At 36.5% G+C, this 22,134-nt stretch overlaps 3 protein-coding genes across 4 annotated transcripts; 2 read left to right on the top strand and 1 right to left on the bottom strand.

Moving 5' to 3' along the window:
* Positions 1–296: 296 nt before the first annotated feature.
* Positions 297–8,594, bottom strand: LOC121958045 (coiled-coil domain-containing protein 106-like). 2 transcript variants are annotated; one of them, XM_042506897.1, is made up of 9 exons: positions 8,567–8,594; positions 7,682–7,754; positions 7,493–7,569; positions 5,489–5,629; positions 4,287–4,478; positions 3,451–3,603; positions 2,876–3,070; positions 2,120–2,280; positions 297–847 (listed from the first exon to the last, which is right to left on the bottom strand). In XM_042506897.1, the coding sequence occupies exons 3-9, from the start codon at positions 7,530–7,532 to the stop codon at positions 692–694; spliced, it is 1,038 nt and encodes a 345-aa protein (XP_042362831.1). In that variant the 5' UTR covers positions 7,533–7,569; positions 7,682–7,754; positions 8,567–8,594; the 3' UTR covers positions 297–691. The 2 variants fall into 2 exon arrangements, with proteins under 2 accessions (XP_042362831.1, XP_042362830.1); XM_042506896.1 differs by lacking the exons at positions 7,682–7,754; positions 8,567–8,594 and having other exon boundaries at positions 7,493–7,659.
* LOC121958047 (transmembrane protein 238-like) lies at positions 8,354–9,695 on the top strand. Its single transcript, XM_042506898.1, has 3 exons — positions 8,354–8,476; positions 9,151–9,308; positions 9,424–9,695. The coding sequence occupies exons 2-3, from the start codon at positions 9,155–9,157 to the stop codon at positions 9,585–9,587; spliced, it is 318 nt and encodes a 105-aa protein (XP_042362832.1). The 5' UTR covers positions 8,354–8,476; positions 9,151–9,154; the 3' UTR covers positions 9,588–9,695.
* An 8,322-nt stretch (positions 9,696–18,017) lies between these two features.
* Positions 18,018–21,297, top strand: LOC121958030 (visinin-like). Its single transcript, XM_042506875.1, has 3 exons — positions 18,018–18,398; positions 20,783–20,894; positions 21,212–21,297. The coding sequence occupies exons 1-3, from the start codon at positions 18,018–18,020 to the stop codon at positions 21,295–21,297; spliced, it is 579 nt and encodes a 192-aa protein (XP_042362809.1).
* Positions 21,298–22,134: the final 837 nt, after the last annotated feature.

Below are 22,134 nucleotides of genomic sequence, written 5' to 3'. Positions count from 1 at the left end.
CACAAAACTACAACGTCAGGATGCCCGACTGGCCAAATCATATAACGTATACTACTTGTAAATGCACAAACAAATATTATTTTTCAATAAAACATATTGAATGTGCATATTTTAAAAAAAACAATAATCCAAACACAACAAAATGTTGTGTAAAAAATTAATAAAGCAAATAAATATTTCTCTCTCTTTTGATACAAAACAAAAAAAAGATGGCCGGTCGTTCTGGTGAACAATCATCTGACTGTCTGTAAACACACCGAGAGCATCAATATTTTACACACAAACTACAGTTTTTAACACTTGTTGATTACTTTGACGCCGGCTCTTGAAATGTTTGCAGTCATTCATAAATCAAGGTCTTTATAATCCTTAGTCTACTGTGTCTTTTAATTAATAAATTCAATAAATACTTAGGGAGTAACTTAATGTAATTTTCAACATTCAATGAAAATCAAAATCTTCAATACTGAACTAAAGAAAAAAAATTCTGCCCACCACAACAGCTGCATAATTAATAAAAAGAAAATTCAGAAATCAAGCAGCATGTCAGCAGAAATATTCAACTTTAATCCTGCGATTTGGCATCGGATCTTTCTTTCTAATCTGTATATTTTCTGCTTCTTCTTAAGGAACTGATAAATAAAAGCTGAAGGAGTGCAAAAGAAAAAAAAAGGAAAAACCCTGTTGCCGCTCAGTTTCTGAACCTGTAGGAGATTGGCAGCAGCTTGTGACTCTTCTTCAGGGTTTGAACCTTTGCGTGCGTCTGCTCGTCCATCGTCTTGTAGCACCGCCGGGCGTAATCCAAAAGCTTCTCCTTCGACGCCTCGAACTCCCCGACCTCCGCCACCTGCAGGAGCATCAGAACTGTCATTAATTTAGAGTAAATTTATCCCATTTTACAAGCTTTTCATTGTTCATTTTTTGATAATTTTGGCTGTGTTCATGAATATATACAGTTTAGCAAGAATGTATTTTTTGTTCAATCTTGGAATTTCCAGCTCAGCTCTTCAATAAGTCTAAAATACACCGTGGAAACTAAATTGTTACATTCATAGTATTAAGTGCAAAAATAAAATGCTCCATTGAAACCCATTCAAACTGCAATTTTTGATCCCACAACCATCAAAGCAGAAAAACATGCATTATATTATTTAACTGTAATTTTTCGATTTTCCACCTGATGGCGACATTTTTTAAACTTTTTTATGCACGTTTATTCGTTCTGTTGAATCCACTATTACTGCACAGTTACATATAAAGATCGGCCTACACTGATATTATTAGTGTTATGCTACTTGTAGTGTTAGATTCCAACTGTTTCCACATCGTGTGATCCAAACATTTCACAGCGCTGTGAAGTCAAAAATCAACTGAAAAAATGTTCATCTCGTTTTTATCTGACCAAATATTCTGCATCAATTCATATTTGTCGACATTTAGCCTTTCAAAAATACCATTTTCAACATTTCAGCAACATTTTGGACAAGCAACAATCTAACAGCACTATAAATTACATTTTTACACACTATAATCAACTATAATACTACGACTACGATCACTACTACTACTGTTACTACTACTACTACTACTAATAATAATAATACAGTGGACTTACATTGCGTTGTTCTGGACACTCTGAGATGGTTTACAGAGAAAAAACAACAAAACAAAGAAAACTAACTGACTGACCAACCGACCATCATATTTAGCAACAAGGAAAACACAAATAATAAGGGGAGTGGTGTTTATTATTTTTTTAAGGCTTCTTTTTTTAGAAAAAAGATAACTGATGAAACTGACTACAAAACTAATGTTAATAATGGTTGTAAAAAAATGATTCTACATCACTGAATCTACACCAAAACTAAGCACAGATTATTAATTTTAAGTATTGTATTAATTTTATTTTTAATATACATTTTATACGTATTGGAATAAACAGCCGACCTCTTTTTAAAGGAGCTGATAGGATCACGTTTCACTGGAGCTGTGTAACTCCATGTGACTAATAAATGATTGACTGACAGATTTTTGACAGGATAAAAAATGATTGTTTTTAGTGCATCACTGATAGAGGCTATCATATCATCATGATCAGCAACATTAAAAAAACTGCGACCTTATCTGGAGCCACCAGCAGCAGCTCTGCGATCGGCGAGGTGGAGGCCATGGTGTTTCTGTCGACCCCGTGGATGTGGAAAGCTCGGGACATGCTCCGCACCCGCTGATAAGTCATCAGGATCTTTTTGTAACGAATCAAAACCCCCTCTGGGTCTTTAACTGAGGAGGAGAGAAAATAAAAACCCTTTCACACATGCAGTTTATCCCTAAAAGCCAACTACCTTTTGGCTTTTAATTGAACTTTATCTATTTCTTGACTATTTCTTTAGATATTTTAGTCTGTTTTACTATTTTCTTTATCTTTTCATTATTTAGAACGTATTTATTTATCATTTTACTTTGTTTTTATCCTTTAATTTACCTCTTATTTAAAGTTTGCATATTTTGGTTTTATTGTATAAAGCACTTTGTGTGACAGTTCATTTGTATAAAATGTGCTATACAAATAAAGTCTGATTGACTGATTGATTGATTGATTAGGCCCTAAAATGTGCAGGAACATTTCCTGCAGGGAGTCACGTGTGAATGGTGTCAGTATTTTTGTTGGTAAGCGTGGTCCCGTTTTACTCCAGATCATCAAGAAATGTCTCAATTTTAGGTTCTTTGGCCACAGTGAAGGCATGTGAAAAAAATAAAGTTTACTCAGTTACTCACGGGTGTGTAATTGATATACAAATGTTCATTTTCAGGGGGTGAAGTATTGCTTTAAAGTAAACCTCACACAGTACACAGTATTGCAGTATACAGTCCCCACCTCTCTGTCTCTCCCTCCCGTGCGTGATCCTGAAGATCCTCCTCATCTTCATCCTCGGCTCTCCGTTGGCTCGCCCTCGACCTTTCTTCTTTGACCCCTTCTCCAGCGACGAGTCCTCGTCTTCCTCCTCCTCTTCCTCCATGTACTCGTCCTCGGTGTAGTATTTATCCTCCTCAATATGAAACTCCTGCTTCACTGCAGAGGGGAAAGTTCTATAAAATCTACAAAGTCTCTGTGTAATATTTAAAACTAGGACTGTTTAAAAACGGTAATAAAAGCAATTTCAGACATCAAAGTTCAAGATTTCTAACATCGTAAATTGCAATACTTAATTATTTAAGCATTTGAAACATGAGAAAATTGGCCTGATTTTTGTCAAAAACATGGGAAGATTGCAATGAGCATTGAAAGGAGAAAAGATGCAAAAATTAGCAAATTTTTTTGCAGAAATCACTCCAATTTTCTCAGGTTTTTCCAGTTTAAATACTCGTAAAAAGTTGTCGGAAAGCACCATGAGAAAAGTGATGTCACTCCAGGTTTCAAATGGTTAACTGGTGTGTCAGACATGTGCTCACCAGGGATGGCAGCGCTGCGGCGGGCCCGGGATCCTGGTCCCTGCAGCCGTTTGAGGGTCATCCCAGACCTGGTGGTCATGGGGGACAGAGGAGAGGGAGAGCCGGCCGGCTGGATCTTCACAGCACGATGAGACTCTCCACACCAATTTGTCACTGAGCGTTAGAGAGAAAAGACTTTTCTGAGGTCCAGGAAAACAAAATAGTATTTACATACATACATATGAGTGTGTGTGTGTGTTATTATTATCAGTTATCATTATCTCAAAAAATAATGACTTATACAAAACTATGAATTAGATTTAGTATCTCAAAATAATTATTTAGTATCTTAAAAGAAAACTTTCTTAACTAATGGCTTATTTATCTCAAAATAGTACGACAGTTTCTTAAAATAATTATCTCAAAACATTTTTTTCATAATTATGAGTTTGTACCTCAGTAAAATGAGAAACTTTCCCACAATGACAAAAAAAAAACTAAAAAATAGTGGCTTCTTAAAATCATTAGAAATGTCTTTAATACGGATGGTGGTTTCTCAAGATAACGAGTTTGTACTCAATATTTTCAAGACTTTCTCAAAATAAAATTTTAATAAAATAAAATAAAAATAAAATTCTCAAAATTGTTATAACGTTTGTTGATTTAAATACTGATATTTTGTTGTCTCCATTCTGTTTTCATATCTATCTTGTTCTTATTGCAACTATGTCTATATGTTTATTTATTGTTTCTGCATTTCCCCTCATGTTCATTTGAACTGGATGATTTATTTATTCATTTATTTTTTCATTTCAAACTAAAACTGGATCTGACGGTTGTGTTTGCGGACTCCTCACCCTCCGGACCCCTCATGCTGACGATGAAGCGGTCCAGCTGGCAGCGCAGGAAGTTGCGTTCCTCCTCCAGCTCCTCGATGCGTTTCTGCAGCCAGGCGTTCTTCTCCAGCGTGACGTACAGGTGAGCTCGCAGGTTAGAGACCAGGATGAAAGGGCTGTAATGAGAGTGAGGAGGCTCGTGCACGACGGGCTCTGCAGGAGGAGATCAGACGCATCAGAGATAAATCAGCTCGGCTCTTTGCACCTGCAGGCATCAGAGTATCACAGTGTAACAGTATCATCATCTTGTTATACTATACATTTTTCAGAAATTATTCACAAGTTTCCATCTTATTACATGACGGAAATTCCAGATGTACTTTCTTAACCCTTTGATACCCAAGCAAACTGGCTTGATGTCTTTCAAAAACATGGGAAGAAGGCAATATGCAACTAAAAACAAGAAAAAGCCCAAACATTAGCAAGAAACAAGTAAAAAGTTACAAGGAAAAAAAAAAAACTGAAAATAAGAAAAATGATTAATCAAATAATTTAATTCATTAATTAATTAAGTGTAATTTTTTTAAGTTTTAAAAAAATAGAAAAAAAATTAAAAAACAGGGAAAAACAAAAATCCAACCTCGAGAAAGGGCTGATATATATATATATATATATATATTTTTTTTTTTCTGTAACAGAACTTTAAATATATAACTATAGGAATGAATGAATAAAAAATAAAAAAAAAAATTGAAAAACACAAGGAGAAAAAAAATAGACCTCAAGAAAGTGCCAATGCAGTAATAATAATAATAATAATAATAATAATAAATAATAATAATAATAATAATAATAATAATAATAATAATAATATCTTTTCCTAGTTTTTCTAATAATCTCCCCACAGCTATTTTTCACGTTATTTTCTTGTCCCCTTTAACACATTTTTTTTTTGCAATTTTCTGGAAATTTGTCCAGAAAATTGCTCATTGCCTTTTTCCCTATTTTCAAAAGAAATCAAACCACTTTTCCCATCTTCCAGAGGTTTAAACGCTTGTGAATGGCATCTGAAAGCAGAACAACAAAAGCAGATTCTAAAGAGTTAAGTCTGTCAGATGCAGCATGAAAACAGAAACTGCTGATTATCTCAGTATGTTTCTGCTGCATCATAAACTGGTCAGAATTTAGGAAAGTGGTGGTCATGTGTGGTAGACGTGGCGTACCTTCCATCACCTGCTGACCCTGGTTCAGGTGATATGCAGCTGGTCTCTGGATGTTCTCCTCCAGAGGGAAAGAGACCTCAAAGGCATCCAGATACAAACTTCCTCCTCCTGATGATGATGACGGCTGCGGCATGTAGTGCTCTGATAATAACACACAAGACAACAGAGTTAAATTATTATACCTTAATCTGTTGTTTCTTATTTTATTAACTGTCCATAAACCAGGATTTCACACTGTGTTTTATAAAATAGAATAGAATAGAACAGAATAGAAATACTTTATCAATCCTGCGAGGGCAATTGTTTTGTTACAGCCGCAAATAAGAGAGCAGCAACTGAATAAAATAGTGGTTAAAAAGGCAATATAATGCAAACGTAAATACAAAGGAGGGCACCTAACATAGAATAAAACACAATAGAATAAAATAACAATAATAATAATGCAGATATGTACAGTATGTACAGAGAACAAACAAAAAAGCCAAAATGATTCAAAAGAGCAATCAAAAGAAGAAAAGTAAGTGTGGAAAAAGTGAAGATGGATGTGTAAACATAGTAATGTGCAGAATTGAGAGCATGAAACAGATCACCTCCTCTACCGTCATCACAGAAAAGAAGTCTGTCTATTGTTTAGTCAAAAAAAAACTATAAAATAAATTTGATCATAAAGCAAAATGTGTCAGGATCTGTGTGGCTACACACTTCATTCAGTAATAGACAATAAAAAAATAGGTATGATGAAATAAGATTTAGTGATGCTGAGAGAAACTGTTGTGTGTTGAGTAAAAAGAAGGCTTTGAGTGCAAGTATAAAAGCATCCAAAATACACGGGACCAAAAATAAATACATTTTAGTTTGTATTTTTAAAAGCAAAACACATGGATATATATCTACAAAACAGAACATCAGTAAAATGGTAATAACATAGACAGAGAAGAACTTAAATCCAAAAATGGAAATAACCTTATCTAGAGCCAGTGTTTGATTTTTATGTTCAAAAACATAATTATTTTAAAGAATTAGGATATTTTCAGGTGATATTACACATCATTTCTGCCAATTAGTCCGCTTAAAATCATACATGATGGACCTTTGAGATGTACATAAAAACATATACAGAGAATATATATAGTATTTTAGCTTTATACTGTATAATGTGTACAATCTTGTACAATTGTGAAGCTGATTAAGTATATAGTATTTATTTTTTAGAATAAACATAATATTTAGTTTGAGAGTCTAGCACAGTGGTGTGGGTCCTGGTCCAAAAGTGGGTTGCGGGTCCATTCTGAAGGGACCACAAGTGACTGGTGAACATGTCAAGTTTATAAAAATAAACATTTTATTTTGAAGTATAGTGAATTTTCAGCACAGAGCTCTTATTCTAAAATGCCATTTCTGTTTATTCTTGCAGTAAGTTTGATTTCTTTTTGTTCTGAGCTACTGTGTTGTTTACATTTTGTGAAATCAAATTTAATAATTTATAAACTGTGGACCTTTAACTTATGACTATCTGGACCACTGGTCTAGTATATATAGTATTTGTAATAGTACTTTAGGCCTACTTGAAGTATTGTAGTTAACACCTTAGTAGCGTCATTAACTAGCAGGCAATCAGCAGATTTGCTAGCTTTCTAGAATAAACCAACATTTTTGGCAAGCTTGCTGAACAAGCTCTTCTTGATAATCCATTAATGGACTTTAACTGTTGTGCTATTACAACAAAACTGACCACCAATTTATTTCATGCAATCGTGGTTTTGCATCATCATCCTGCAGATGCTACGCTTTTCCGAAGATGTTTTCATTTAACATGAAATGGCTTTTTCTTAGGGGCGATTTTTCCATCTTATCCAACATTACTGAGAAAAAAACATCAGAAAATACACTAAAGTCTATGAACCGACGACGCGTTTAGGTAATTATTGCATATAAAAGTCATTAAAATGCGCTGAATCGTTTGCAGCACACGGCGGACCTGACACTTCACCGTAGCTTTTTTACCTGGCGGCTGTGAACCGTCTCTGCTGGCTGTTGGATTCATGTTGCTCCGTCAGGTGAGCAGCTCTGAGAGGTGGGAACTGAAATAAAGTGATAAACGTGTTATTATGAGTCTGTGTGCAGTTATACTCCTGTAATACAGCCTGAAACGACCCGCAGCTGCTGCTCCGCCGCCGCTGCTGCTGCAATTACCTGATTATAAGTGGCTTCAACAGGTGGAGCATGCTCAGGTGTGCGCATGCGCAAAACAACAGTTTTCCTTCCCCTGTGAGAAAAAACAAACCAACTTTATTAAATACAAGTGCACAGAGCAAGTCTGGAAATACACAAATACAAAACAGAGATTTGCAGCAATGGTGGAAATTATGCTGCAATACAGTCAGATATAGAAAAAGCAAAGACAAAAACAGATAATAATATATTGGAAAATCTAAGGATAAAATGATTTTTAAACAAAAAGGAAAGAATAGCAGGTGAAACATTCAGGTAAACACAATAAGGATCACAAACGCACAGACAGAGACAAAATAAAATAAAATGAAATAAAATAAGATAAAAAAGAAATTACCAATGGACAATTAAAAAAATAAATGATGGTCAACAGTTTCATCTTCAAAGGGAAAAAGGTGCAAGTGTGAACTTCAAATTTAAATCTCTTGCGAAAAACAAACATTTACAGGGTATTTACTGACACAGTTTAAAAGTGGGTTTATTTTACTTTAAACAGGACACAAAAGATAAAAAGAAAAGGATGTTGCTTTTTTTCTAACTGAACCTCTAAATTATCTTGTACCTTCAAGACTAGTTTGAGAGTATTGGGACGCGCCCGACCGGAAACGTGTCACCTGAGGGGGCGGTGCTCAGGTAGGTGGAGAAGGACAGTCTGGGGAGTAAACGCGGAAGAAGTAAAACTACACGATAGAAACATAAGAAACAAAAAGCACGATAGATCGAGATTTTAGGCTGCGGGACGAACAACAATAAGAAGTGAGTGAATTCGAAGCATGATGGTGTGAAATGAAGAGTTTTGTTAAAGTTTACAAAACAGAATGAGGTTTTTGTCCGAAACAGCCTCACCTGAGGGAGCTGCTGAGCTGCTCTGCAGGGATTTTGCCGATGAAGCTAAATGAGAAATAACTTTAGGATGATCCGGTCTTTGTTGTAACATTTGCACGATTTTTGTTTAAATAGAAAATCTGCACAAATTATGAAATCCTGACTGAGTCACATCTTACATGAAAACCATCTAAAAATGGAAAGAATACCGAAGCTGAACGTGATTAAGCTGAAACAATTAGAAAAGGAAAAATAATTAAAAGTTAAATAAATAAATTATGACATTAAAACAAAAATAAATTATTCATTATTTTCTTCAAATTTCTTAAGAATGTATTTATTAATTTCTTTAATGTTTTTTAAGTTTGCTTTTTTTATTTTTATTAATTCATTATTTGATTATTATTTTCATTATTACTACCAGCATTATCATTATCACTGTTATTGTTATCTGTAATTGTTTCTCTGTTGCATTTATTTATTTATCAATTTATTCCTTTATAAGATTGATAATTGGCTTATTTCTGTGTTTTGATAAGATAAAAAATATCAAAAATCTGCAGAAAGCTGCAGTTTTCACGTGTCTTTCTGCTCTCCTTCCTCAGGTTCATGATGGGCCTGTGTGACGGCCTCTCCCACTGCAAACTGGCTCTGGCCTTTGCTGTGTTTATGGATTTACTGGGAGGATCCGCTCTGCTGGTGGGAGTCTTTGCCCCCCTGGAGATCAAGGGGCAGGACTATGGAGACCTACTGGTCTATACTGGTATGAAATCAGCTCGTGCAGAAGAAACATGTTGATGTATTTCTGCGTTTTCTTAAGTTAAAAGCACTTGTGTGACTCAGCTGTGATTGATAACGTGTTTGACGTCTGTGTGCAGGAGCTCTGTTCGTGCTGACGTCTCTGGCCGGCTGGGTGTTGTGGTACAGCGGAAACATCGACGGCCTGACGTCCAAGAAGGAGCTCGGACACATCAGCAGCGCCGTGGACCGGCTGGCTCGCAGACTCAGCCGCAAGATCCGCATCCACAGGAGCCAAATCTGAGCCACGGACAGGAAGTCTGACTACATTTCAGTGTAAAAGTCTGCTGATGCTTGTGTTTGTGTTACAGACACTGAGTTGAACTTTTTAGTGTTACACGCATGTCGAGAAACATTTTTCAGTTACAGATGTGCACCTGCTGTTCTGTTACATAATCCGGATATTGATGTTTTATTATGATCAGTATTTTTATGTTTTTGATATGACTGTCATTCATTAAAGCAGTGGTCCCTCCTTTCAATAAATGCATTTTTATACATTATAAACATGTATTTTTTATTACATTTTCAACAAAGTTCACAACCAAGTCCCAGCATAGTTTTATTAAATTAATATCAGTGTCTGGTTTAAATTCAAATAGTTGCATTCAAAATAAGAGAATGAAAAAAAAAGGATGATGTTCAACGCTTATTATTATTATTATTATTTATTGTGTTTTAATTGAGTATGTAGTAATATATATAGATATATATATATATTTTGATATAGTATATATATTATATGATGTATATATATATATATATTATTTATACACACACACACACATTAAAACCAATATAAATATTTTTAAAAATATTCTAAAAAAAGTCATATTTAATTTTACAATTATTTCACTTCTGCGATGTGTGTTTTATTTAGTTCTGTTTTTTAAGGACCACTCACTTGGAAGCATTAGAAGAAGAACAACAGAAACTATTAATGTACACATATGCTTTTGTACTTTATAGCTTTATAATGTAAATCTAAGATATCGTCCTTTATACGTTGCCCTTTTTCTCTCCTTTGCATGAACTATTCATGTCTTTATCTGCTTTGTTTCTTGTGCTGCTGTGACACCTTAATTTCTGTCGCTGGGTATCAATAGATGAATAGTTGTTTTTCTTCTCTAATATTCAGAGTTGATGGAGTAATTAATGTATCTATAACCTGTACTGACCTCTGGTGGTGACCAGCAGGATTTACTACAACAATAATCGAGCATGTAGAATATTTACTGTCTCTTCAAAATAGATTAGAAAGATAAATCAAAGTGTTTTTTTGGCCCAGGCTGATGAATGAAGTCCACCTGAACTCAAGATTACCACAAAAAACGGGCGAGCAAAGAGTGGAAGTGACCTGGAAGCAGGTTTTCCCTCCAAAGAGATGGAAGTTTTCCTACGGCGCGGCTCGGCTAATCGGTTTCACCTGAGAACACTGGCGTTGTGCGGGTTTACACTGTAATGCATTACTCACTGCGGATTATTGTAACCTGTTCCACCACAGTAACTGTAACAGAGCACCTAATCCCAAAAACAAGTCATTAGGTTCATTACAGTCTGTAAAACACACAGATATCGGGTCAGGTCACACAGAGAAATCGTTTATTTAAACTTAATTTAAAAAGGGAATGACGCATTTTATAGGAATATATGAGCCACCAAATGTGAGGATTTTTTTCTGGTGTATAAAAGCTGATCTTAGATGAATTTGTTGCACCACTCTGAGTGTGTCTCTCCTCAGTTAACTTGTGTTCATAAGCTCCAGCACATGTTTGGTCAAATCTAATCTATTTGAGATCCAGTTCGACTTATGGGTCTGTCGGCTCACCAGACTTCACCTGGGTTGCCCTAATATGTTAAATCCCCCACCATGTGGTTCATCAAGTGGATTAAATCTGAACTACAGCAAACTGTATTTGCTTTTATTCAACCCAGGTTTGCTCTAAATTCAAAACTTTCTTCAGTTTATTCATAAATACTGGTCGTGAAGACTTTGGTTTTGTTCCTCGACAACTCTGAGGCCCTCAGTGTATAAAAATCCCTCCACCCATCACCCCGAATGACCTCATTTGAACTTGGCGTGAGCAGAGTATTCCCCTGCAGACGGCTGTTGTACCACGAGTAATGAGATTATGAGGACAGTTAGCATGTTTTCACTGGCCTTACTCTGAAAATCAGCAGGTGAAGTCAGGCAGACAGGTGGACTCTGAGGACATGATGTTGTCCTCAGAGACGTCAAGTCACAAATTCAAAATTTGATGCAGGACTTTTTGTAGCGTGGATAATAACAATGAAAATCCAACTTGAAATGACTCAAAATGTTCCAGTTTGTCTGGAAAGAAAAACTCAGATCTAAAGTAAAAATAGAAATGCCTCTTCGGTAAAAGTACAAAATTATTAGCATCAAAATATTCTCCGATGCTTTTCAGTTCTGAGAATTTTAGCATCTTTCAGCTCATTGTTTTGGGATTTCTAGTTTGAGATTTTGGTTCACTCTGTGAAAGAATCGGATCTCAGGGGCTGGTGGAGACCAAAAACAGAGTTAAAAGGGAGTGAATGTTGGACTCAAAGTTATTATTTTTGTACTGTCCTTTTGCATTCACTAAAAAAAAGCAAGGGCCTCAAAATCTGCAAACTTTCTGTTGCCACCATTACATAAGTTAGACGTTGAACCGCTGGCTGAATTCTCACCACTAAAGAAAACTGACAGTCTGTCTCCTGAGAGACGAAGGGAAAAAAAAAAAATCCAGGTGCTATGAGCAACTGATTCTTGCTGTCAACTCTGAAATGAATTTTGGGAATATGAAAATGCTCCAGTGTTTGAAATAGAAGTGTAACTTTTTTTTTTTTTTTACACATTTCATTTGCTTGAGTTAACACAGCTGTTTACCCAGAGATGCTGGTCATGTGACTCCAAAAAGAAATATATATATTTTTTAAGTTTTAAATTGTATTATTAACTTTTTTTTTTCATGTTCTTGTCTTGTATTTTGTTGTGATTTGCTTATGCCAGTCAGCTATTGTCCATTGTTGCTGTTCGATTGAATGTATTTTGGCCTTTAAAATTTAATAAATGCTAATCACAAAAAATAAAATAAAGTAATAAACATTCTATTTATTTAACATAAAGACACATAAAGAACATGTGGCATAAAGGAGATTTTCTCAATATACTTATCATACTTTTGGCCCTTTCATGTCCATCTTCAACACTGCTAAAATGTGTGTTGAATGTGTTTTTTTTTGTTTGGGCGTAAATAAATCCCGCGTTTTTCTTCAGTCCTCTGGCTGACTGTTGCTTTGACCTCCGTCTGCTCCCTCGACTTTTGTAACCTCACTTTAGGCCATTGTGCCCATTAAGGTGCCTATATTAAACATTCCCATTCTGGGAATAGATTCCTTGAGATTGGGCCAAAGAGCTTTGATAATACTTATCAGCCCTGTTCTGCTAACCACTGATTTTCCATTCCCTGTATTGACTGTCCGTCTGCTTTGCACTGCTGCCAAATCCTCCTTACAGCGCCTAACACCACCACCTTCACTGCTTCTCTCTCCCTCCATCTCCTTCTTTTCCTCCATTTTAATCCCCTGCTCCTCTCAATTAAGGGATTCTCTTTCCTAGAACTCATCTAAACAAGGTTGGGGGTTAAAGGTGAGATTGCGACAGATAAAGGTTTGTCTCAAGAGCCAAGGGACCCAAACTGCTAATCCTATAAATCCAGACTCTTTAGTATTTGGAGCCTGAAGGGAAAATCCCCAATCTAAAATAAGAAAGATCTGCATGATAGAGAGACGATAAAGTGCAGACATAGTGACGATTAACCGGGATGCCTCCCAAACTCAAAGATGATTGGTTCTGCATTTTGAGAAGAGATCCAAAAACACTGAAACTTTAGGTCACAAAAAAAACTACTGCTTAACTCAAACTTTAGCAGGTAGAACAAAGAAGTTGTGGATCTACTTATCTGATCTAAAAAAAACAGATTTTCTTTTACTGAGATGATGCACTTCAATTTTGTGACGATAAAATGGAAAAAAAGACACAAATTTAGATTAGCTGTGGTGCATTTAAAATGAATCTTGGTAATCACCCTAAAATAGTCCAAATAGATCTAACTGGCAAATACGAAACTTCCACAAATTCTAATCAAATAGCTCCCATGTTATTCGTGGTTTATAGAAGTTAATATTAAGGTTGGAGCGGTCTGCAAAAAAGTTTGTGTTTGTTTTGGGTGCCTTGTGATAACTTGAGCATTTTTTTTGAATAATTTGGGCAGTTTTGCCCAACAAAACAAACAAAATATGAGGAAATTACATATCATTACATATCTAAAGCTTGCTTACTAAAGCAAGAAAACATAAGCTTGTCAAAACCAAGTAAGTAGTAAAATGAGTAATTTTGGTAGTTATGAATTCATCTTGTATGGGGAAAGATTGTGTCGCTCTTCTTCATTTAAAAGATAAACAGTCCTGCTTTAGGGAGCTATTTTACCGATAAGGTCACATTGGTTTTGCTTGTCCTCTGGTCGAGCTCTCCAAAGCCTCGGCGGCCAGATGGCAAAATCCAGATCACCTGTGGAGCCGTAACTGAGGGTGCCAAGAGGGAGCCGGGGTGATGAAGTTCAGCCTCAGCACGTCAGCAGAGGAATTAAGTTGTTTTATTTAATACAGAAGGGCGATCAGAGGCCTGCCAGGAGAGTTTACTGTAGATGCTGCTCTATTCTTGTCCTGAGATAAAGAATTGATGAAGCAGTGGGTGTGGAGGATGTCTGCAGGCTGTTATGTCATCTTAATCAGGCTAGATGCACATAAAGTTTGTTGTTGTCGTTGCTGTGCTCGGTGATAATATTTAATACGAACCAGTTTACTGAGTTTATGCGTTTGGCAGCCTCACAGTACGAGGGTTTGCATCTTCTTTCTGTGTTAGCGATGGTTTCTTCATCTTCCTCCCACAGTCCAAAGAGGGTTAACTGTTGACTCTAATAGCCTTTTCTCAACAAAATTAATGCATATATAAAGTTTTATATTTTAAATGGGAAAATCCTCCAAAAATAGGTGATAGACTTCCACATTGCCAGCAGACAGCTCTGCAGTAGGCCTATGCCTGCCTCTTCATTGTTCAATCGATGTCATAAATGCAACAGAGAACAGGGTTTTATATATGTATGTATGTATGTATGTATGTATGTATGTATGTGTGTGTGTGTGTGTGTAAATACATATCCTTTATTTAAAAAAATCAAACCAATGTGCACATGTTTAAAGGTTTCAATACTTGCTGCAAAGGAACACTGATGTCGATCCAGTTTTCAAAGCAGTGTTTTCTTGGACGCGTGTGATGTTTTGTTTCTGCAAACGTGGAGGTGATGACCTCGCTGTAAACCCACTTTATGACCATGAGATACGTTACAGCGAGCTGCTGGAGAGGTGAGGGAGGGGACGTCACCGTCGTTAAATCCCACTACAGTCACAACCTCTGGGTCCCGAGGAGGTCAGACATTTAATCCCTCCCACCACGCTTCAGTCAGGTGTACGCCTGTTGAGGGACCACCGTTTAAAGCAGGTGCACTGAGGTGAAAGCAGGTGTGTTTTCTGTGTAGACTGGTTTACGGCGAAGCAGATGGTGGACCAGAAGTCAACACTCAGTTAAGCACATTTAAAGCACAGAGCCACTCCACACCGCTCGCTGGATTTAAACAGTTAAGTCTTGGCTTGCGTGAAGGCCCGAGGCAGTTTTGGGAAGGACTCACTTTTACTTTGTCACTTCACTTGTTCAGGTTTATTTTTTACCGCAGATCAAAGCTGCAGCGTGCTCGCAATCAGGCAACATCTCAGTGCCAGGTTCAGGTCAGCTGACTTGTTTTCAGACTGAGACGGGAGTCAAGCTGCGGGGTGAACTTTGAACTATGAAGTAGTTTAGTCTGACCTTTGACCTGCATCACATGGAAAACCCCCATCTTCCCTCTGACTGTCACTGTACAATTACTGTATATCTCATATTATTATTATTATCATCAACTAACACTTTGAGGCAGATACGGACAATTTTTTACTATGTAGCCAACTGGCAATATTGTCAATGCAAATGTCTTTAACCCGTTGAAACTTGAGACACCTTTCACAAGTTATTTAACCCTTGAAACCTGTGCAAATTAGTTGATTTCTTTCATTAAGGAAAAAGGCGATGAGCAACTTGACAGTAAATGTCAAGAAATGAGAAAAAGGTAACAGGAAAATCACCTAAAAAGTTAGTTTTAAAAGAAAGGAAAATGGAAAAAAAATTACATTAAAAAGTCCATAAAACCATATGAATAAGTATTATTGCAACTTGACAGTAAATGTCAAGAAATGTCACGGGAAAAAAAATTCCTATTGTAATTTTTAAAAAATAAGATTTTTGTCATTTTCTTGTTTGTGTTTATTTTTTACTTTCCATTTTTCTTTTGCCTATATTCAGGTGATTTTCTTGACAACTTTTTTTTTTACTTTTGTTGAATTTTATTTTATTTTTTAAAATGATTTCCTGCTATTTTAGGGCCATCTCTAGTTAAGTTGCTCATTGCTTTCTCATTGCTAAGTTGCTCATTTTCTTAGGTTTTAAAAGGGTTAAATATGACCATTAAACAAGCTTAAATATACTCCTAAACAACTACAGGCCCCTCACAGGACACTTAATGTCTTAAAAGAATACCACCTTTTACTTTCAAACTAGCAACACCACAGTGTGGAGAGTACCACATATAAAACTGTATGTAAGACACAGAAGTATGAGAGTAAAAAATATACTCAATACTTAAAAACCAAGAGTAGAAAAACTCAGTTTACAGAGGGGCCCATTTCAAAACAATGTATGTAATATAATTTTAATTACTGATGCGCTCATGTATTGCCACTTTAATGTTGGTAAAGGTGGTGCTAATTTTATTATCATTATTATTTCTTTATTTTGTTTAATTTGTGTCTTTTTTGCTCTGGAACCTGTTTGTGAAAAACACCCTCTGGATAAATGTGACTTGGCCATTTGACTTCGAGGAAAAAAAAAGAAAAAAAGAGAAGAAGCTCGGTAAGCTCAGGGGTTCACGGGGGTGCTGCTGTGGCTCCGCCTCAGGGTGATCCATCTTAATTGACTTACGTCGACCAGTGGAGGCTGATTTCTTCTGCTGCTCACAGACTGATCATCACTATTTGTCCTGGACTCCTCAGCTGCTCACACAGGTAGGCGACAAACGGAGCTGCGCTACACTGACAACAAATAATACGACTCCTAGGACTTAAGACTTGAGGACACTAGGAACGGATTGACATTCTTGGACTATTTGTGTGGGTAGGGTTTATCTTAAATTAGGTTTAAGTTAGATTTCTTTGAGGTTAAATGCATCAAGTCTTAATAGAGTCATGAGAGTCATTCTCTCCACTAATGACGGTAATTTTTTGATGTTGTTTTGCCTGATTGATTAATTGTTTGTTCTCCTTTTTTAACTTTATTACATAGCCGAGGATGCCATGCTGAAGAAAACACTAGAATGCTTTAATAATCTTCTGCTGTTACTCACAACTTTTCAGACTCTGAGGAAACATAGTTGTTTGCTGAGTCTCATTCCCAGGTCCTCAAATGAGGTCACTTGGGTTGGTTCAACGACCAACCCAAAAAGAAACAGATGTGATTCCTCTTCTTATTTTACCTAAATACAAAGTAGAGTTTGCCAGATTTCATTATTTCATATTGCATTGAGGTGTTAACTGAGTCTATTTATGGTCACTACAGCGCTTCACTTTGACTTAACTGAGCTAGAGGACCACTTGAACCCTTGAGGATCCTGAGTTATGTGGACGTTGGTAGGCACTGCCACAATGGCAATTCAATCTGTGAAGTTGTAATTATGGGGCAAAAAACCAAAATTTCAAGACAACATTTTACATCAGTGCCATTTAAGCTCTCATTATGGATGAGAGATTGATAGAGATAGTCACTGGGCTTAAAGTGCTCAACCAAGCTTGACTAGTGTCTAAAAAGTTGACTTTGGTTGGAAAAAGTTCTTGATTAACACTTAAATATATGCTTCTCAGTTTTCTTTTACATATAATGTTACTCAACATTGATAATAAGGAAAGACACACCTTGAAATGGAAGATGTTGGAATCTATACTCACAAGTGTCACCCAATAACTTTTTAAAACTTTTCTTCCTTGGCCAAACTGTGCGAGTCTTTGGTGGCAGATTGTCAGGAAATTTTTGTTGTCAAAATATGTCTGAAAACATCCCTATAATGCTTATAACAACTGCAGTCTGCCAATTTTAAAACCAGCAAAGGAGTTGAGAATTGCTAAACTGTCTAGAACACAGAACGTTAAATGCCTAAAACAAACACTTCAGCCTTGACCTCGGTTGAACCTTGTCCGTGACACCTCTTGCTTGTATTACTGATTGTTGATTGGCTTAATGAGCTTACCAAGTGGCTTCTGCTCTTTTCACAGTATATGCTTCTGTGGACTGAACTGTAGGCCAGGACCAGGATCTACAAGGATACTGCAACAGTACCTCAGGAATAGTCCCCTGTTTACCGCTTTGACAGAGTAGAGGAGGTGACTCCCTAGGTTAATTGCCCTACAAGAGCACAAGGGCCAAACATTCACACTTTTATATAGCTCTAAGACATCGCCAACACCATCAACAATGGGTAACAGCAAGAGCGGTGCCGTGTCCAAGGAGATCCTGGAGGACCTGAAACTCAACACCAAGTTCTCAGAGACTGAGATTTCCCAGTGGTATGAAAATTTCAAGAGGCAGTGTCCAACAGGGCGCATCTCAAAAGAGGAGTTTCAGTCCATCTACAGCAAGTTCTTCCCAGAAAGTGACGCCCAAACATATGCCCAGCATGTCTTCCGCTCCTTCGACACAAACGACGATGGCACACTGGACTTCAAGGAGTACATCATCGCTCTCCACATGACGTCAACAGGGAAGACCACCAGGAAACTGGAGTGGGCCTTCTCGCTGTTTGACGTGGACAAGAATGGATACATCACCAAGTCAGAGGTCAAGGAAATCTGCACGGTAAGTTCTGGAGTAAGAGAATTGGTTTAGTTACCTTGCAAACAACTTGTTCATATAGCTTGCTGATTTTTTGACCTCCAGAAGTTTGGAGCTTGTCTGAAGGAGCAGTTGAATACTTTAGATAAATGAAGGATCGACAACAGTGTCATCTGCGTAGAGGTTGATATAAGACTGCCCGGTACTGTGTCTACGAGTGGCTTCAAGAATAAGGTCATATATTTGCAGTTTTTGTAGAACTCAGCATTGGGTAAACAGGGTTTAAGTGGGTGTAGTTTCTGCTGTATACATTTAGATTGAATATGGGTCTCCTGCAAATTTCCCCCCGGGGATCGATGAAGTATCGCTGATTAGTATTTTAGTTAAGTTCTTTTGTGAACAGCATGAAGGGAGGGAGGATTTCAATGAGATTTGAGCTGTTAAGGAAGCTATATGTATGATATTTTTAGTCATGTAGAGATAACAGGAGCATACTCCCATCAAGCATGTGATTGTCTGAAAAGATGTTGCAGTTTTTGGACGAGCCACTCAAACTTTTTGTAATTTTGATAGAATCTTTATTTGCAACCACTTACTCAATAACAGCATTTAGATCTCTTCTACCAAATTTACCTACAACATTAAAAGCTATTTTGTGTCTTATGGTATTATCCTGGCAAGGTAACTTTTGTAAACACAAGATTAGCATTGATTAATTGATTACAGCTGATAAACAGTTTAGGATTAATTAAAGGCTAATGCCCACAGAGGGCTTTGGAGTGAGGATGTGAGGATAAATATAAATACAGAACTAAGAGAATGGAGAGTGAACAGGTAACATGCATTAATCCTATTTTTTAATCAATATTAGGAATATGTGATAGTGTGATTATTGAAACTCAACTTTGAAAATAAAGCCAGTGTAAGGACTACCTGTAAAGATCTACCTGAATATTTTTAAGTAAACTATGGCAACCACTTGTTCCTAGAATGTGAAATTGAGAGAAACAAAATGAAATATAAACAAAGTATCATCTGCATACAGGATGATTTGAAACTGTCACACAAAATCTTTTTGGTGGCTTCTAGAAAAAGGTCAACATTAGAAACTGAAACCGTGAATTAGTGTAGAATAGTTTTAGACAGAGAAATGGCAAACATTATTTCTGTTATCGCTTTACATGTATTTAAAAAAAAACAAAAGCAAAAATAGCCAGAGAGGACTGCATAAGGCTCACAGTAAAAGGCAATGAAAAATAGGTTTAAGAAAAAAGCCAAATTTGTTTTCAAATGTTCTCTAATTTATAGCCTAGCCATTCATTTTTCCAGTAATATTTTCCTTAACATCTGCAACTGCAATAAATGTGAATTTTCTAGTTTTAGTTTTCATAGTAGTTTCAGTTCTCAATGTCTTATCTTTTGCGTATGTAATGAGATTATTTAATGTTTTTGTTGACTTGTAAAATGCTCATATGTTTATCTAATCAGTTCCAGGATTTCATATAGAAGTTGTGAAAAGACAAGAACCAAAAAGTGTAAAGATCATAATTATACAACGGCTGTTTATTATTTATGTGTTAACTCTAGTATAGCAATCATTGACAACTAGTATGGATTCTCTACTGCTCCGCAGGCCTATTCATAGCCACCAAATTTTAGTTTAACAGATTAGAGGTCATATAATCGCAGAGCAAAGCCAAAGGGCTGACGGGTTAATCCGAGGCACCGCAGTGGATTGTTGGAGTTTTTGTCAATAGACACACGATCAGCTCATAGATGTGGCAAAATGGTTGAGATTAAAGGAGGATTTGGGTGTGATGTTTCCCGTCTGTTAGCTCTGACTGCCATCACTGTGAAGAGAGACTAAGAGCTCATTTATGCTCAATTTAAATATGTATTTGAACTCAGATGGAGCCATCTGCCCATACTCTTGGTTCATTTTGTCCATATTTGTATACAACTGTATACAACAACATACAACTGTGGGAGATGACGAAGAAATTTTAAAAAATGGCAGAACAGAATGAATTAGTGATAAAGTAAAAATAATTTCCCCATCCACATGTTGCCATGTATTTTAATGGCCTCACTGTACACCACCATCTACAACGCTGCCTTCTTTAAAAGGTACATTATAACAACATCTTACACCATTACTTTCTTTTTTGTTGTCTTTTGACTGCAACACATAGAAGTTAGAGGGCAGTGACATTTAAAACATTTGAAAAGGACAAATTTATTTCTGTATGTTAAGAGTGTATTAATGAACCCTTAGGGACAAAAAGTTGCAGGTAAGGGAATCCATCTTGTCAGAATACTTCTTTTCACATAGAAAGGAAAAAATTGAAATACATGAATGATTTCCTCTCTTTGACCTGTCTGTATCTTCTGTTGCTTTTGCCCAACAGGCCATTTTCAAGCTGATTCCTAAGGATGAGCTGGCTGACCTAGCTGATGATGAAAACACAGCTGAGAAGAGGGCAGATAAACTCTGGGCCTTCTTTGACAAGGGTGACAATGGTGAGATAAACACTGTCAATGGAGACATAAATGTATATCAGACTACATTCGTGTCCTTGCCTCTGATTGATCTTGCTCCAAAATGCAATGATTTTCAAATCTTTTTCAAACTATTTTCTATTGAATACAATACGGATAGATATATGGATGATATTTAATGCTCAAACTGATAAACTTTATTGTTTTGTTTTGTGTTTTTGTCAAATGCAACAAATTTTAAAGTGCAAAGTGAAAGTCATTTTATCAGCAACATCCAGAAGAGTTGCTTTTAATTTCAATAACCTGAACTAAACTTCTTTTTTCTTCACTTTTTCTAGACCGAGTGGCAGAAGGAGAGTTTATCCAGGGAGTGGTGGACAATGATGAAGCCCTTCGTTTGATTCAGTATACGCCTGGGAAGTAACACTCTCCATCAGATTCATCATATCTGTCTCCAGTCCTGTCGTTTCCACTTTAACCATCACTCTGTTAACACAATGACACCTGACAGCACCTTCACGAAATGTGAACACACACAGCAGGTGTGACCATAACGCCCCATCGCTCATTATTAGTTAAACAGAATCTCCTCCAGGATTTTTTAGCATTTCATACCAACATACATGTGCTGTCTGAACAGTTTCATTTTTTCATACTGGTATTACAGTAATTGTTAATTAATCTGTCTACCATGAAGGAGACTAATATCCCCTCATAACTGACACTTTCCCCAAAATTAAAGTAAATATGCGTGCACGTTTTCTGCTAAGATTAGCGTCTTCACTGAAGTTACAATAGATGAAGCACATACTGTCAGTGTTTAGTTTACATTTCTTAAGAAAATGTAACTATGAAGGTGTGTTTTAGGGACTCAAGCACACGTTTTAATATGATAAGATGTCACGTGCTGTAGTGAAATTTTCAAATATGTTGCTTTTTTTCTCTTTTGGGGCAGCCGATGCTGGTCTTTTTAGTCTCTCATTTGACCCTGGGGTTTTTAAAAAAACCGTGACCAACATGTCAGTGCAGCAAGGTGTAACTCTACCTGTGCCCTTATGATTGTCTAATTGTGTGTCTTTTACAGTGTTCAATCCATCCATGTGGCACAATCGTACATGTTTGATGTTCTAGTTAAGTGGTGCACATTGGAAAATAGTTTGTTCATGTACAACAACATGTAAAACCAAATTTTGGGTCTGGATTTCCCTTTACATTAAATTCAATAAAACAAATCCACGAAATTGTAATAAAACTTGAGGTG

Source organism: Plectropomus leopardus, chromosome 18, assembly GCF_008729295.1.
Source record: "Plectropomus leopardus isolate mb chromosome 18, YSFRI_Pleo_2.0, whole genome shotgun sequence".
Classification (NCBI taxonomy): Eukaryota; Metazoa; Chordata; class Actinopteri; order Perciformes; family Serranidae; genus Plectropomus; species Plectropomus leopardus.
This window is presented reverse-complemented; position numbering and strand designations above follow the sequence as displayed.

What these genes read in the sequence shown, in the direction of transcription:
- LOC121958030 (XM_042506875.1), top strand. Translation starts at nt 18,018, where the DNA reads ATGGGTAACAGCAAGAGCGGTGCCGTGTCCAAGGAGATCCTGGAGGAC. An exon ending in AGGTCAAGGAAATCTGCACG is followed by an intron (nt 18,399 to 20,782) that starts GTAAGTTCTGGA and finishes TTTGCCCAACAG; the next exon opens with GCCATTTTCAAGCTGATTCC. An exon ending in CTTTGACAAGGGTGACAATG is followed by an intron (nt 20,895 to 21,211) that starts GTGAGATAAACA and finishes CACTTTTTCTAG; the next exon opens with ACCGAGTGGCAGAAGGAGAG.
- LOC121958045 (XM_042506897.1), bottom strand. Translation starts at nt 7,532, where the DNA reads ATGAATCCAACAGCCAGCAGAGACGGTTCACAGCCGCCAG. An exon ending in AGACGGTTCACAGCCGCCAG is followed by an intron (nt 5,630 to 7,492) that starts GTAAAAAAGCTA and finishes TGTTATTATCAG; the next exon opens with AGCACTACATGCCGCAGCCG. An exon ending in GGGTCAGCAGGTGATGGAAG is followed by an intron (nt 4,479 to 5,488) that starts GTACGCCACGTC and finishes CTCCTCCTGCAG; the next exon opens with AGCCCGTCGTGCACGAGCCT.
- LOC121958047 (XM_042506898.1), top strand. Translation starts at nt 9,155, where the DNA reads ATGATGGGCCTGTGTGACGGCCTCTCCCACTGCAAACTGGCTCTGGCC. An exon ending in AGACCTACTGGTCTATACTG is followed by an intron (nt 9,309 to 9,423) that starts GTATGAAATCAG and finishes GTCTGTGTGCAG; the next exon opens with GAGCTCTGTTCGTGCTGACG.